Consider the following 16,441-nt stretch of genomic DNA (forward strand, 5'->3'; position numbering starts at 1 on the left):
CTAGCTCATGGGCAACTTTGTTCTAGTGCCTTCTGCCTGGGGACTGAGAGTTATGAGGCCTGGGTTCTGTTCTTGAGTCTGCTGACATCCTTTGTGTCCTTGACTAAATCACTTAACATCCTTGGTTTTTATCCCACATCAGTTTCATGCCATCTGTAAGGTATTTCTAGACTTTCACATGAAGCTTTTTATAAACTATATTATTATCCACACTAGACCCACCCTAAGCAAACATTTCTTTTCTGACTGAATCAGCAAACTGCACACTTACAAATTATTTCCAATGGTTTTGAATGTCTGTCTTTACTGAAGCTCAAATCAAGGAGTTTTATTGTACATGGAGTCCTTCTAATATTTGTGACTAACTTCCAATTGAGACAGCTTTGAAAAATGACATCCCATGCCAATTTGGTGGGTTTACAATTATGTTTTTCTATTTTAAGATTTTCACCTTTTTATTATTGGGTGGAATACCTGTGCAAATAAAAGACATGACCGCTTGGTTGACAAAGGGGAGTGAACTGACAAAATACTATAAAATGCATAAAGCAAGTAAACTGAAAATCAGTAAAGAAAAAGACCTTTCTCTGTTCTTTCATTTATAGCAATCCTGAGTTACAGAAATTTAATAATAATAAAAAAAAAAACAGTAGTGTGTGGCTTTTTTTTTTAAATGGGTGATGATTCAAGTACACTTAAAAGAATCATAGAAAATGTAATTTTGTTCATGTTCAGAGCATCTTGAAGCATTTTACCAAGTAATGAGTTAAATACTAGAAATAGTGTTTTGTTGAGGGACTGTTAGATTGAAAGTCTGATGCCTCATAACCTATCAGGGTTGGAAATGGGCATTTTATCGAATTATAAAGTCATTTTCGACAGCCAGTGTTGTGTAGCATTGTCTTTTTATCTTTTACTTTTATCTGTTGTCAAACTTCTTTAAAATTCTTATTGGATTTTTAAAAATCTGTTCATAATGATGTGTAATTTTGTATCTTCTTTGTTACCTTGAAGTACAAAATGTATTTCAAAATAAATCTCTCTATCTTACCCAACATGGTGTATAATTTTATAGAAAATCATGTTTTGAAAGGTTACATAGAAGTACACCTCTAAACAATTTCCCTGAAGTTTATATTTTCAAAAATACTTATTTGCTTTTGCGTATTTGGCTTTCTAGGTGCCTTAGAACTTGCTGATGTCTTTTCTGAGTTGCCAGGCTTGAAGTGGATGCGAGGGATTACACAATGGAAGGTACTCAGAAGATATTTCTGTAAAGATATATACCATAGTCCCAGTCTTGATGCATGCTTTGTTATCTGCACAATTTAGGGCTCTCAGCCCCCACCCTCTCTTTTTGGGTACTTAGGAAGTAAGGGACCGAACTTTAGCCCTCCAGGTATAAAGGTGGGCTCCAGGCTCTACTCCTCCTTGGACTCAGGGCTAACACCCATCCCCAGTGGACTCAGGGCTCTGCAGGGCCTTTTAGCAGGGAAAGAGTCTTACACAGTAATATCTTTAATCTCTATTTGTTAACAATTACCAAAACAGAATACACACACTAAGCATACAGTGCTCACCACACCCAATAAAGCAGATGAACTTTTCTTGATTGCCAGTCAAGATTAGATCGTCCGGGGCTCTAAGGGGCTCTAGTTTCTGCATGGTATGGTCAGCAGATTGTTAAGGTCTGACAGCTCTGAACTTGGGCTGTGTCCTGGAGTTAGGTTCCAAAGAACTTCCCTTTGGACCCCACTGTATATAGTTAAAACTACCTAGCTATACCTTAACCAATAATTTTAAACTGAAGTACTACAAAACAGTGTTTTTCACCAATCCTAGCCCATAATGAAACAATTCTTTAACCAATCCTAGCACATTACAAAATAATTCTTGAACCAATTAGACCCCACCACCTTAGTTCATTTAAAACTATTGAATTTAGTTATTCAACAGACAGAAACAGTTAAAGAATCAGACAGAGACCATACAGATAAACAGTAGAGAAGTAGGGACCATAAAGGACAAACAATAGAGAAGTATAGATTTCACAATCACAGCTGTTGATAAGTGGTTCCTTGCCAAACAGAATATCAAACAAAGTTTTCTTTGAACATCTTATACTCTGTTTCTTTATCTGGAGATGGTGAGTACTATTAGGACAGGAGTGCCTGCCTAACAGCCCGGTATTACATTGTTTTGATGCAATTTAGATGGAAAGGGAGAATGTGACTCTGAGTCTTAGCTCATATCTGCTGTTTCTCACTCTTGCTGCTGCTTTTACTGCAGAAAAAGGCCTCAGACCTTACAGCTTTGGGTAACTCAAAGAGCTCTAAAATTGAGGTATTAGCCTAAGCTAATAAAACTGGAAGAAGTTAAATGATATCAATAAATATGACACCAAGGTTTTTAATCCTCCCCAGCTAGAGTATACTCTACACATTTTTGAGGCTCCACTAATACAGTCTCCCGGGGGAAAAAAAATCGCTGTCATGTTTCTTAATTTACTTCACCATTTCAGGCAATTCTGTCTTCCATTTTGTTGATAATGCTGTCAGATCCACTTTAAATTGTCTCTTACCTTTAGGCATGAAAAGTTATAATCTGTCAAAAGAGGAAGCCACCTGGCTTCTTTCCCATCCCTTTTTATCCAGCCAGTTATCCATCCCTGAGGTTCTGTAGCTGAGCTGGATGCTTGGGAAAAAGGGTCAAGAAGTGGACAGGTCCTTCAGACTTATTGAAATACAGGGAGTCCTCGATTTTCGACTTATGATGTTTCTGAATTGACACCCTGATTCGACTTCAAATTTACGACGCTCAGTCCTGCAATGGAGTGGATTGCGGTTTCGATGTTTCGACTTACGACGCAATCTTCAGGAACCAATTGTATCATAAGTCCGAGGATTGCCTGTATTCTTTCAGCAGAAACCAACCTTAGAAGGTTGCTTTAAGTTTCCTACCCCTTCTGACACTGAAGGCTGAACCTTAAAATGTGTACCCATGTTGTAAATGCAAAATGGGTAATGGCATTTGCAATTTGGAATCTTGTGTTTTGCCTGTACAGTTTAAGTACACACTTTTCGAAGCTTCACCATGAAATAGAATCTGTCTGCAGAGTCATTAGCAAAATAGACCTGCCTGCAAGTAGAGGTGAAGCTAAAAGAAAGGAAAACAGAGGTAACTTAGGATGCCAAACTTATAAAACAAATCTTGCTTCAGAGGATCCTGGCAGATTAAATGTATTTACAGATAGAATGGTGGTTGGGGAGCGTGATTCCAGTTGTTTTAGGCTGCATCTCCAGCTTGACCATAAATGGAAAGGGGTTCAAGTAGCATCCATAGTTGTACGCAAATAGCAAAGCACAAAGTGAAAAGATTTTGCTTTCCCTTGACTGGGATTCATACTTTACTTTTTAAATAAGCAAAAAGATAGGGTTTACACACACACTGCTTCAGTCAGACACAAAATATCCAGAAAGAATGTTAACTGATGTACTGCATTCCTGTGAATGTTTATGCTAAAAGTTGATCTCGGGATAGAAATCTTCTCCATAACATTAAGATGTATATTCAAAATAATGCATAAATACTATGTAGAGAAATACTGGCAGATTTACTTGTCCTGAACCTATGTCATCTACTTGAGAATGTACGTTAAGCCTTATTTTAGTGCATTTGTGGATGGTGAAAACAGCAGTAAAGATTAAGTGCAAGACTCATTTTAAATTCCTGGTTTTCACTGCACATAATTTTCTCAAATAAATCTTTACCACTGAAACTTTTAATGCTCAGGTCTGTCCAAAGGTGTAACTAGCTTCCTTTAAAACTACAATCTTTATGGCAGCTTTTAAGTTAGCTGATCATTATGTAGGGGGAGGAAAACATATCTTATTCAAAGATGTCCATTACAATTCCAACACACCAATATGGATGGAACTCTCTCAGGTCAAAATTGTGAGGTTCAGCAGAGGTCACCTTATGCTTTTTCTGCTGAGGTGTGTAGGCTTTCCTTGGTATTTCCATGGCTGTTTCCTTTCTGACTATATGTCAGAACATCCTGCTGAAGGAGACCTGGTAATGTCCATGGGATGTGTACCAGAGAATGAGAAACTGTTGTGATGTATGTTTTCATAGATTTTAAGGCTAGAATGGACCAATAGATCAATCCAGTCTGACTACCTGTATAACACTTACCATAGAATTTCACCAAATTACCCCAGCATTGAGTCCAGTAATTTGTATAAAGTACATCTTCAAGAAAAGCAGGTTTTGAACAAGGCTAATTTAAAAAATGGCTGAATTTTAGAAGTTGAAACTTCATGTGCTAGTCTTGACAATTCGTAAAATATTAGTGATTGAAATTTAGTACAAAATCCCTTCATTATCGAATTGTATGTGATGACAGAGTAACATAAAACTGTAAATATTGTGTGAGCAGTTGTGGTTTCATGCTATTGTTTCATTGGAGTTCCACAACTATGTAGTTTTGATATTATCCAAATGTGAGAGTATGCAGTTAATTCAGCAGAATAGAGCTACTCCTTTTTTGTCTTAAATAGGATGACCTGATGTCCCGATTTTATAGGGACAGTCCTGATTCTTGGTTCTTTTTTTTTTATATAGGCTCCTATTGCCCCCCACCCCCTGTCCTGATTTTTCACACTTGTTGTCTGGTCACCCTTCTTAAACATATATTAATGTGATAAGAAAGATTAAATTAATCGTACAAGTCAGGAAAATGTTACCATTCTTACAGAAATGTTGACTTGATATCCTTGCCCATTTGTAATTATTGTTTTTTCTTGGTAAATGTATCCCATACAAATATACTCAGACTAATATTGCCAAGTTAAGGTTCCTACAGGAATTTTGAATTTCACGCCTTTTTTGGTGTGGTTAGTTTTTCAACCTGCATTATTTCTTTATGTTCTATCTGTATTTGTTAACAAGTAAATTAACCTCAAATTTTATTCCTAAATGGACAACTGGCACTAGTAATCTTGATACAGCAGATTTTAGTTGTTATACAGGGTTGCCAACTTTCTAATTCCAGAAAACCGAACACCACTGCCCCGCCTCTGCTCACTCCATTCCCCCCTCCCTCTGTCACTTGATCTTCCCCACCCTCTCTTGCTCATTTTCACTGCAAGGCCAAACAGGCATATTTATTGTTTTGACCCATGTATTCAGGTTTTATTTGTTACATGACGCTAGAGCTGGCAGCCAAATAGTCATAAAGGGTAATTTTTTAAAAAAATGAAATTTCACAAAGGTTTTCATGATTCTTTCCCTCCCCTCTTTCCATTTTTTGTAACTAGCTCTGTTTTTTGTTCACTAAAGTTATTTTAATTTTATGTATGGAATTAGGACCACACATTATCACAGCTACAATGGGTCCATTAAAGACCCACTCCTGAAGCCCAAATACAAATCCATAGAGCACAACCACAGAAATGCACACCTGTCCAGATACCTATATAAATAAATCTGTAGAAACTGATACCCACATCTACATGCAGATACACACTTGTGTTCATGTGTACACATCTAGCATGCACTAACGCATATACTTCCACATTATTTAATATTACAATTGTTTAGTGCCTAGAGACCCCAACTAAGATCAGGGCTCCAGGGTGGTAGGTGCTGGACATACACATAAAAAGAGAGAATCTGCAACAAAGAGTTCATAAAGTAACTAGACAAAGGTGGGGAGAAACATATGATACATTGGCTCTTCTGCAATTACTAGTCAACAGCAACTAGTCAACAACAGGGATTGGTCCTGCTTTGATTAGGGGGTTGGACTAGATGACCTCCTGAGGTCCCTTCCAACTCTGATATTCTATGATTCTGTGATTAACTTTTTTTAAGAAATAATACTTCTTTTTTTTTTTTTTTAAGAGTTCCCTTCTCTTTTAAAAACTTGGTATGAAATGAATACACATTTTATGTCATCAATTTTTTTTGCACAAGCCAGCAAAAGGAATAAAAGTCAGAGTTAGGCTGCAAATTTTATTCACACAGGTATATACACATGTGGCAATACACACAGCCCCCTATACAAAGACTCACAGTCTCTTACACACATACAGTGCGTGTGTATTAATAAGACACACACTTGCCTACACAGAGACACTTTTCCGTACACTTTTCCAGGGGCTGCCTAAATCACCCAACCGGGAAGGGAGGAAGGTGGGCTGGAGGGGAAAAGATGGGGGTGGGGTGTGGGTGGAGGAGAGACGATGGGGAGGGAAAGAGGCTAAGCATGAGAGCAGGGTAGGAGTAAGAGGGGGCAGTAAAGGAGAGAGGAGATGTGTTGGGGTTATGTGGGGTGGATGGCGATGCAGGGGGAGGCAGAAGGTTACGGGTGCATGAGGATGTGGGGGGCACAGGGGTGTATAGGGACATAATGGGAGTGGAGCAGTGTATGGATGTGAATGGGATACAGGGCTGTGGGGGGTGAAGGACATGGAGGTGGCAGCTCTGGGAGGTGGAGAGGATGGGTGGGAGAGCGCTGCATGGGATACAGGGCTGGGATGGGTAGGTGTGCGGGGGAGGACAAGATGGGATGGGGAGGGATGCTGTGAGGGAGGCGGAGGTTGGAATGCAATGACGGGGTGATGGGGGTGCAGGGGAGTTGAGACAGGGAGGGATGCAGTGGTGGGGAATAGGGGTTCAGGGGGGTTAGAATGGGGAGGGATGCAGCCGCATTCCCAGCACTCAGACAGGGATACACGTACTCCTGGGTGCCGGCAATGGGCAGACAGAGAGACTCATTGCGGTTCGCCACAGGCCCCGCACTGCAGCTCAAGCCCAGCCACACAAGGCGTCCGAGGAGAAGAGGGCCAGGCAGCAGCGGGAGAGGTGCATGCCACGCGATCCCTCAACAGCTGCATGCTGAGCGCTCACGAGTTGCGCTTGCGCTAGCTCCTCCCCTGCCATGACCCAGCCAATAGGAGCTGCAGGCAGGGAAGCACGTGGACCTAAGGCTAGGAGCTGGACATGCTGGCTGCTTCCCAACCCAGGCGCCGCACGGCGTGGAGGCAAGCAGGGAGTCTGCCAGCCCCGCTATGCCGCGTGGCGGCACCACCAACCGAACAGTCAGTGGCCCGGTCAGTGGTGCTGACTGGAGCCACCAGGATCCCTTTTTGACTGGGTGTTCCGGTCCAAAACCGGACACCTGGTCACTGTATTGTTACGTGAAATGACATTGTCCCATTTTCCCATGCAGGTAATGCTAAAAGATGGACAGTGGTTTGAAGCCTGGAAGGACGTGCCTTCTAACAGGCAGACCCAAATTCGGCCCACCATGTTCCCAATAAAAGATGAAGAAAAACTAAAAGCAATGAACCTGGAGCGTTGGTACGTTTTCCCAAAATGATTTAAAGTGGTATGGAATTTTGAGGTTTAGCTTTTATGGTGATGGGAAGACACTTTGCAGTAACTGGCAGTTAAATTTTAGGAATGAATTGTGAGCTAACGCTAAACTTTTTAGTGTCTAGGATGGGGTTCATTATAAGCATTGGTAACTGGATACTATGATTAGAACCCTAAAAATACATATGGCAGTGAGAAGTAATTATAGGTTGATTTCAAGGAAGATTGTACTGCTTGATGACAACATAAGGACAAATTCTGGCTTCATTTACAGTCTGGCAGAATTACTACAAGTGTGTAACTGGCATGAAAAGTGCTATGTAACAGCTAGGTATTATTGTTAGATCTCTTGATTAAAATAGTAGTGCAGTTAAACAACCAGTTGTGTGCAAATTGGAAAGACTTTCGCAGTGAATAATTTAAAAAAAAAAAAAAAAATCAAACATTTAAAATTCTCATTTTATCAATGCTAAAGTTTAGTCAAATATAAAACTAAGGCTATTTTACAACCGATGCAATTCACTATAGGAAGCTAGAATATTTCATTTAGACTCTGTTTCTAACTTGATGATTTCATCTTCCTAATTTTAACAGATACATAATTTTCACTAAAGTAAATGTGAGCATGTTTCTTTCATAAAATATTTCATAAAGTATTTCATAAAATCCCAATTGCTGGTATTGACCATGAAGTTCTTTTTTCCCTCTCCAGCATTAGAATATTGCCACATCACCAGAACACTGGAGGTTTCTTTGTGGCTGTATTAATAAAAAAATCTCCAATGCCATGGAATAAACGCCAATCTAAGGTAATGTTCCTTTTTAAAGAGCAGTGATGACAGCATATATTGTGTTTTGGAAGCTTTCATAAACTATTTAGAGTATTATTGGGAAAACCACAGTTCGCCAAAGTAGTTGTCTTTAAAAATCCGTGAAGTATTTTTTAAACAGTGCAAAAGTTTGATTTTTTTATTTTATGGAAACGTAAAGTATGGATTTATATAAAATATTAACTTTTTCTAGTTGTATATTAAACTCATGTGGTGGCTCTTCCAGTGTGAAACTTATTTGCAAAAACATTCCATGAAAACTCCAGAACTTGATTCAATGCTAGAATGACTTTTCCAAGTATTTATAAATACTTTTCATACTGATAAACACTCTGCTTTACAGGATTATTGTAATGTTTATGTCTGAATTTCTTTTGTCTACTATTGTTAGAAGTAATACCTAAGACTGCAATAACTAAAAGAAATTAAAATTATTTTTCTCTGTTTTGTCAGTTTATTTTGTGTAGTCAGTCAGCTAGCTTGTCAGTTCTCTTTTGTTTGTGTGGGCCTTTCACACAGCAAGAAGGTAAAGGAAAACATTTAGAGGTGGTCAAACTACAGCCTGTGGGCCACATCTGGCCCGTGGGACCCTGCTACCCGGCCCCTGAGCTCCTGGCCCGGGAGGCTCGTCCGCAGCCCCTCCCCTGCTGTTCCTCCTCCGCCGCAGCCTCAGCTCACTGCACTGCTGGCGCAGTGCTCTGGGCGGTGGGCTCCTGGGACAGCGCAGCTGCAAAGCCTGGCCTGACATGGTGCTCTGAGCTGCGTGGTGGCATGGCTGGCTCCAGCTGCGCAGCTGGGCTGTAACACCGCCAGCCACCGGTGCTCCAGGGAGCCGGGGGGGTTGGATAGAGAGCAGGGGAGTTCGGAGGGGTGGTCGGGGGCGGGAGTGTGGATAGGCGTGGGGCAGTCAGAGGGTGGGGAACAGGGGGGTTGAATGGGGGCAGGGGTCCCCGGGGGGCAGTCAGGAATGAGAGGAGGGGTTGGGTGGGGTGGCAGGGGGCAGTCAGGAGCAGGGACTCTGGGGATGGTCAGGGAGTGGTGGATGGGGCAGGAGTCCCGGGGGGGCCATCAGGGAACAGGGCGGGTTGCATGGGGTAGGAGTCCTGGGGGGGCCATCAGGGGCAAGAAGCAGCTGGGGGGGTAGATCGGGGTTGGAGGCTGTGCCACACTTGGCTGTTTTGGGGGGAGACAGCCTCCCTTAACTGGCACTCCATACAATTTTGGAAACCCGATGTGACCCTCAGGCCAAAAAGTTTGCCTGCGCCTGATTTAGAAGAAGGTTTTCAAAAGCACTTAAGGCAGGGATTCTCAAACTGGGGGTCGGGACCCCTCAGGGGGTTGCAAGGTTATTCCGTGGGGGGTTGCCAGCTGTCAGCCTCCACTCCAAACCCTGCTTTGCCTCCAGCATTTATAATGGTGTTAAATATATTTAAGTGTTTTTAATTTATAAGGGGGGTCACACTCAGAGGCTTGCTGTGTGAAAGGGGTCACCAGTACATGAGAACCACTGACCTAAGGTATTTAGGGTCCCATAGTCTGTAAATCCCTTTTACAAATAGGAAAATGGGATTGTGAAACCACAGTAAAAAAGAAAGGCAGATAGTGTACTGAAAAAGAACTTTTTTTTTAAACAAGATTTCAAGTTGGTGTCCTTTTAACTTAAAACATTGCGTCTCTTTAGAGGAGAATATTCCTCATGGGAATCACTTGGACCAATGAGGTGAAGTGACTTGCCCAGCAGGCCAGTGGCAGAGCTAGAAATAATTTCAGTCCAGTGGTTTCTCCACTACGCTGCTATGTGATTCCTCAGTGTTCAGTCCCCCCTTCTGTACATGTTGTTTCAATGGAATGGAGATAATGGTCGTACTTTGAAATGTTTGCAGTGTGTAGTTGCTGACAGAGCTGGTGAGAGACATTTCATCTGTGGTCAAAACCTAAGACAGTTTTATTATATTGTTATTTTATAATTTTCAATGTGTGAGAGAAGACAGGTGTGTCTTCCTCTCTCATTCTGCCTTCCATCTCACCATTCCCCTCAACACGTACCCCTTCCCCCATCAAAATGTCCAGCACCCCTTCCCATCCCATCCCATTAAGCTATTAGTTGGCACTACAGAAACCATTAACATGTAAAAAGTTGCTCCTTGCTGTCTCATGCCCTGTGCTGCTGCATGCACATATCACAGGCTGAGCAGCAGCAGCTTCAAGGGCTACACACGACCTTGGCTACATAGTCTGAGCTGCATGCTGAGCTGGCCCCTCACTCCTACTACCAGTCTCCAGCTGTGACTTCTGCGCCTGTTTCAGCCAGGCTTTTCCAGCCATCATGCTCCACCCGCACCCAGCCTGCCCCTCCTCCAAACTGTACCACTTCCCCACAGCTTGACCAGCCTCCACACCCCACACAGGGAGTATCTTAACTATTCATTTTCTGGATTTCATGTCTTTAAATTTGTTACCTTCATTCCCACTCCCCAGATCCCCCAACACCATGAGAAAGTAGAGGGGCTCAGCCCCCTGCTGAGGAGTGGGGCTTCCATATATCCCAGTATGCACACCAATGGGGAGAATTGAGGACTGACATCCTTACCTCCCAGTTTCTGCTATTCCTGATATTTTCTAACCACTCCTGTCTTCTCCCTTTCCACTTTCCTTAATTTCTACCCCCTCCACTTTACCAGAGGTCCCCTCCCCCCATTCCTCTTCCCATCCTTTAATGGAGACCCAAACCCCTCTTCCCCTATTACCACCTACTCTTGTACCCTTAGTTGCCTCTCCTCTCCCCATAAGCATTCTTGGGGGGAGGAGGGAGGGGAAAATTTCCAGAAAAAGTTTCAGTGCGTTATGTACTCAGATTACATTTCTCAAAACAGACACACACCCAAATAACTTGACAAATGTCCCAGAATTTGAGCCACTATTAGTATCTCTCGCCTCCAAGATGCGTGCCAGATATCAAGGCAATCTGAACAACTGTGTAGATTTTAGAGGACTTAGAAAAGTTGAGGTCTAAATGGATAGCTGGTCTTAACCTTAACTATAGCAGAGTTCTCGCTCAGCTATAATGGGGTGTATAGAGACCAAATACACTACATGTAACTTTGAATGGATGGTAACTTGACCTTTGGGAAGCTACTTTATCCATGATATATACAATTAACTTTTATGTAAATGTTAGTGAGAGATGAGCATATGTTCATTTTAGGGATAATATAGGCATTTTGTTATAACAGTTGTATCTAACTTTTTCTTCATAATCTGGAACAGCTTCAGCGCAAGTTATCACAGAGAACAGGAGATGTTTCAGTGAGTGCAGCTGCTACAGAAGATGGCTCTGTAGAAATTGTTGAAGAACCACCAGCTGCTGAGGATGAAGAGACTAAGGAAACTCAACACTTGCTGAATGTAGAGAGTGAGCAAAGCAAGAAAGATGGAGTATGTGGGTAAGAGACTACATTTAAGCATCTGTCCTGTCCTTGTTTCCTGAGTGTGTAACAGAAGAGTTCCATGGTCTGTGGAGAACTTCAGTTCTGTTCAGTTCTTAAATTGTATGTCTAATTTTAAAAAGTGGACCTAATAGAATACACATTGCACTTTCCATAACATGATCATTTGCTTTAATTTTGCCCTTTTCCTTGCCCTGTCCTTAGATTGGTGCTAAAGTCATTTAAAGAGCTTACAAACACATTGCTGTACAAGACTCAGTGGAGGATGCAGTTCCAGTCTTGATTATCTTACTGTGTGAATACTCAAAGAACTGGTCTAAACAACTGGGCAGCCCAGAGGGAAGGGTGCTGGCTTAGAATGCCTTTTTAATAGTGGAATGATGGTGGCTTTTTGCAGTTATGTCTTGGTATTTGTCAGCTTTTTAAGAAATGAGTTTAAAAGAGGAACTTTAATGAAGAGAGTAGGTCTGTGGTACACTGGGATAGGAATGGAGTTCTTCGAGTAATTGCTCATGTCTATTCCACAATAGGTGTGTGTGCTCACCACGTGCACTGGTGCCGGAAGCTTTTCCCCTAGCAGTACCCATAGGGGGGAGGGCCCCAGCGACCCCTGGAGTGGTGCCTCCATGCATGGTATAAGGGGAGCTGCGCGCTCCCCCCATCCTCAGTTCCTTCTTGCTGCCAGTAAAGGTGCGTCGGACCTACTCTGCTCCAGCTTTGCTGTAGCTCATCCGCAGAACTGCTTGTTCGTTCAGTGCTAGTACCTGTAGTTAGTTAGCGGTTTAGTTAGTTCAGTTAGTTAGAGCGCCCGGGCTGGGACATGCCCCACACCCTGGGTTTTGAGTTGTGCGACACTTGTAGGCAATCTGTCAAGGAGTGACCCACTCTCGGACTGTCTCTGCTGTTTGGGAGAAACCCATATCAGCGATCTTTGCAAAATTTGCAAGTTGTTTAAGCCCTGGACCAAGAGAGAAAGGGACATTAGGCTCCGGGCTATGCTGATGGGGTTGGCGCTGACCCCAACTCCGGCGTGCCGCTCCACTCTGAGTTGGCACCGCGGTGTCGGTGCACTGCGACCTTCTGGCACCATCGATCAGTCGGCACTGCTCTCCATCCATGGGGCACGCCAAGAAGACTAGAAAGACGCCTTCTTCGCAGTGGCACCAAAGTAGACCAAGGACAGAGGCTAGACCCATGTCGGGCAGTCCTCGATCCCCACCGGCCTCTAGGCCTCCGACTCAAGTCGAGCTGAGTAGCCCAGCCCATTCGGAGCAGACCTCCCTGGATGTCCAGATGCCCTCCACGCCAGAGACCCTCCAGGCGGTCCGGGACGTTATGTCCATGCCAGTACGAGGAGCACCACCGTACTCCAGAGCAAGCCACTGCTGGGATCTCCACAGTTGGTCCCAGCTTGGTACCGGTCTCTGTCGAGGGTACGTTCCCTACGCCATTCACCACCCAGCAACCGTTCAGGGCAAAGTCCACATGCAGTGGCACCGAGCGGGGGCTCGTTCAGTGGCCGGAACCTCAGAAGCACCATCAGCCTCCCTCTCCAGACCTCCAAGGAAAGAGTCAATGGGATGTACATCCTCGGCACCGTGCCCGGAGACTGACCAGGTGGTGGACCCTCTGGTGCCGGCAGACACCCGGAGTACCGCACCAGCCTCCTCGCCCTCCTTGGATGAGGCGATTATGGCCCCGCCCGCCTCCGTCCTGCAGGAGGATTTTAGGGCTCACCAAGAACTCTTAAGAAGGGTGGCATCAAGCCTTCACCGCCAGGCAGAGGAGACGGAGTCCTCGGACTCCCTCTTCGGCACCGGGCAGGGTAGCCTTGCCTCTCCATGAAGGGGTGGCAAAAATTTCAAATGCCCTGTGGCAAACACCGGCCTCATTGGCCCCCATCTCCAAGAGGGCAGAACGCAAGTACTTTGTACCCACCAAGGGACACGAGTACTTATACACCCACCCAGCGCCCAACTCCCTGGTGGTTGAGTCGGTCAACCACAGGGCCAGCCAACCCCTACCCCAAAAAATAAAGATTCACAGAGGCTGGACTCTTTTGGAAGAAAAATTTATTCATCCTCAAGTTTTCAGTTACAAGTGGCAAACCACCAGGCTCTCCTGGGCCAGTATGAGTTCAATCTGTGGGGCTCTCTGCCCAAGTTCGAGGACTCCCTCCAGGAATGCGACAGGAAGGAGTTCAAAGCGCTGGTGGAGGCGGGTACAGTGGCTGCCAGGGCGACCCTGCAGGCAGCTTTGGATGAGGCGGACACGGCCGCACAATCCATGACCCCCGCAGTGTCCATGAGAAGGGCATCGTGGCTCCTGCTCTCTGGGCTGTCCTGCAAGGCGCAGACCTCCATGCAGGATCTCCTATTTGACGGCAAAGCTCTGTTTGCAGAACAAACGGATACAAGGCTGCATGGCATGGAAGACTCCCACACGACCCTCCAGACTCTGGGACTCTACGTTCCGGCTCCGGCTAAATCTAAATTCAAGCCTCTGCAGATTCCCGCTCAGGCCACTCACCCGAAATACGAGGCTGCCTATAAGAAGTTGCGGGACTACAAGAGGCACCCTCAGAGGCAGTCTCAGCCTGCCCCCCAACCTGGGCCCTCCAAGGGCAAGCAGGCGGGGAAAAGGTGGTTTTGACAGGATGCTTGGGGGCACCCTGCTGGTTCTCATCAGGGATCCACCCTCTATAAAGCTTCCCTTCTCCAATTGGTTGTGTGCTTTCCTCCCGGAGTGGTTGCAGCTGACCTTGGACCGATGGGTCCTCAACACCATCTCCCCAGGCTGCACCTTCCAATTTACTTCCTCCCTGCCCAACCATCCCCTGCTCCCATCCCTCCTGGGAGACCCCTCGCATGAAGCTCTGCTCGAGCAGGAGGTGGGGCGGCTCCTGGGCCTAGGAGCAGTAGAAGTAGTGCCCAGGGAGTTCAAAGGCAAGGTGTTCTACTCTTGCTATTTCCTTATCCCGCAGGCTAGAGGGGGACTCAGGCCCATCCTGGACCTGCGAGGTTTGAACCAATACATGGTGAAGCTCAAGTTCCACATGGTGTCCCTGGCCTCCATTATCCCCTTCCTGGATCCCAGGGACTGGTACGCTGCCCTCGACCTGCAGGACGCATACTTCCACATTCATATATTCGAGGGGCACAGACACTTCTTCCATTTTGTGGAGGGGCAGAATCACTACCAATTTACGGTACTCCTGTTTGGCCTGTCCACTGCCTCCAGGGTGTTTACAAAATGTATGTCAGTAGTAGCGGCCTACCTCAGGTGATGGGGTTCCAGATCTTTCCCTATCTGGACGATTGACTGATCAAGTGCAGCTCCGGGTCGCAGGTGAGGGATCATGTGATGCTTCTGTCCACGTGCACTTCTTTGGGCATGTTGGTAAACAACACTAAGTCCACGTTAGTCCCAGTTCAATGCATAGAGTTTATTTGGGCACTCCTGGACACCTTTTCGGCCAGAGCCTCTCTCCCACCGGACAGGTTTGAGACCCTGAAGGGGCTAATCGACACAGTCACAAGGTTCCCGGTGACAACAGCCAGAATGTACCTCCAGCTCTTGGGGCACGTGTCGGCGTGCACGTACGTGGTCCGTCATGCCAGACTCAGGATGAGGCCCCTCCAGCTCTGGTTGGCCTCGGAGTTCTCCTAGGCCAGGGACAGGATGGACAAAGTCCTCACTGTACCTCACTCGGTGATCGACTCCCTTCGATGGTGCTCCGTCCCAAGCAACATGCTCCAAGGGGTCTTGTTCAGGGACAGGGCCCCGTCGTTGGAACTGGTGTCCGATGCGTTGGACCTGGGTTGGGGGGTCCACGTGGGGAACGTTCAGACCCAAGGTCTGTGGTCGGCTCAGGATCTGACGCTTCAGATAAATGTCAAGGAGCTCAGGGCGGTACGGCTGGCGTGTGTGGCCTTCCGCTCGCGCCTGGAGGGCAGGGTGGTCAGGGTCCTCGTAGACAACATGGCCTCTATGTTCTATATCAGCAGGCAAGATGGCGCCTGATCCTCTGCCCTCTGCTGCAAAGCCCTCATGTTGTGAGATTTCTGTATAACCTTTTTCAGGCATAGAAGGCACCATGGAAGAAAGCATAAAAGAGTGAGGAGGAGAAAAGGGTTTCAATAGCGAAGAGATGAGACTGATTATAGATAGGTAAAAAATGAGAGCACCCAACTCTGTATTGTCTATATTAAGGTATCTGTGTTTTATGGAATCATAGATTCTGTGTATACCTTCAAAAACATTTTATGGGTATTTTAAACCCTTCATTTCAATGTGCCAGTTGTGCAAGCAGAGGTTTACATCACATCTAACACACTTCAATGCTTGATTTTCACTCACACTACATCAGTCTCCTATCTGCCCTAACTGCTTCTTACATCAATCTCCTATCATAGCAGTATGGAAACAGTTGCCTCTTCTGGCTCCTCCAGAGTCCATTATTTCTCCCTTCCCTACTTAGGAGGGCAGTACTACTTTCAAGAGTTGAGCTGTTGCGTTCCTGACCCTCTTCTCTTTTACCTGTTTACACCTGCCTTCCTATTTGTGTCTGAGAAAACTTCTCAGCGTGCTTCACAATTGCTCCTCAATAAGCCTCTGCTCATCTTCCAGCTGCCATATATTTCCTTTCTGCCATCTCCATCTGTGAGTTTTCAGTGGTTAAAATTGTAGAATAGTATGGAATGCCAGGTAAAGTATGGGAAAATGTCAATGCCTGGTTTTGTACGTTTGTTACTATTTGCAGAACAAGCACTGACTAATGAGTAA

General features: G+C 45.0%; 1 protein-coding gene across 2 annotated transcripts in view; it reads left to right on the forward strand.

Annotated features, from left to right (window-relative positions):
- Positions 1-16,441, forward strand: part of NSUN2 (NOP2/Sun RNA methyltransferase 2) — a 46,871-nt gene that overhangs the window by 17,391 nt on the left and 13,039 nt on the right. For both annotated transcript variants that reach the window (XM_077810817.1, XM_077810818.1), the window contains 4 exons: positions 1,181-1,254; positions 7,235-7,365; positions 8,093-8,189; positions 11,478-11,653. In XM_077810817.1, the coding sequence (XP_077666943.1) occupies positions 1,181-1,254; positions 7,235-7,365; positions 8,093-8,189; positions 11,478-11,653 (478 nt within the window). The remainder of the gene's footprint in view (positions 1-1,180; positions 1,255-7,234; positions 7,366-8,092; positions 8,190-11,477; positions 11,654-16,441) is intronic.

This window comes from Eretmochelys imbricata, chromosome 2 (assembly GCF_965152235.1).
Source record: "Eretmochelys imbricata isolate rEreImb1 chromosome 2, rEreImb1.hap1, whole genome shotgun sequence".
Classification (NCBI taxonomy): Eukaryota; Metazoa; Chordata; order Testudines; family Cheloniidae; genus Eretmochelys; species Eretmochelys imbricata.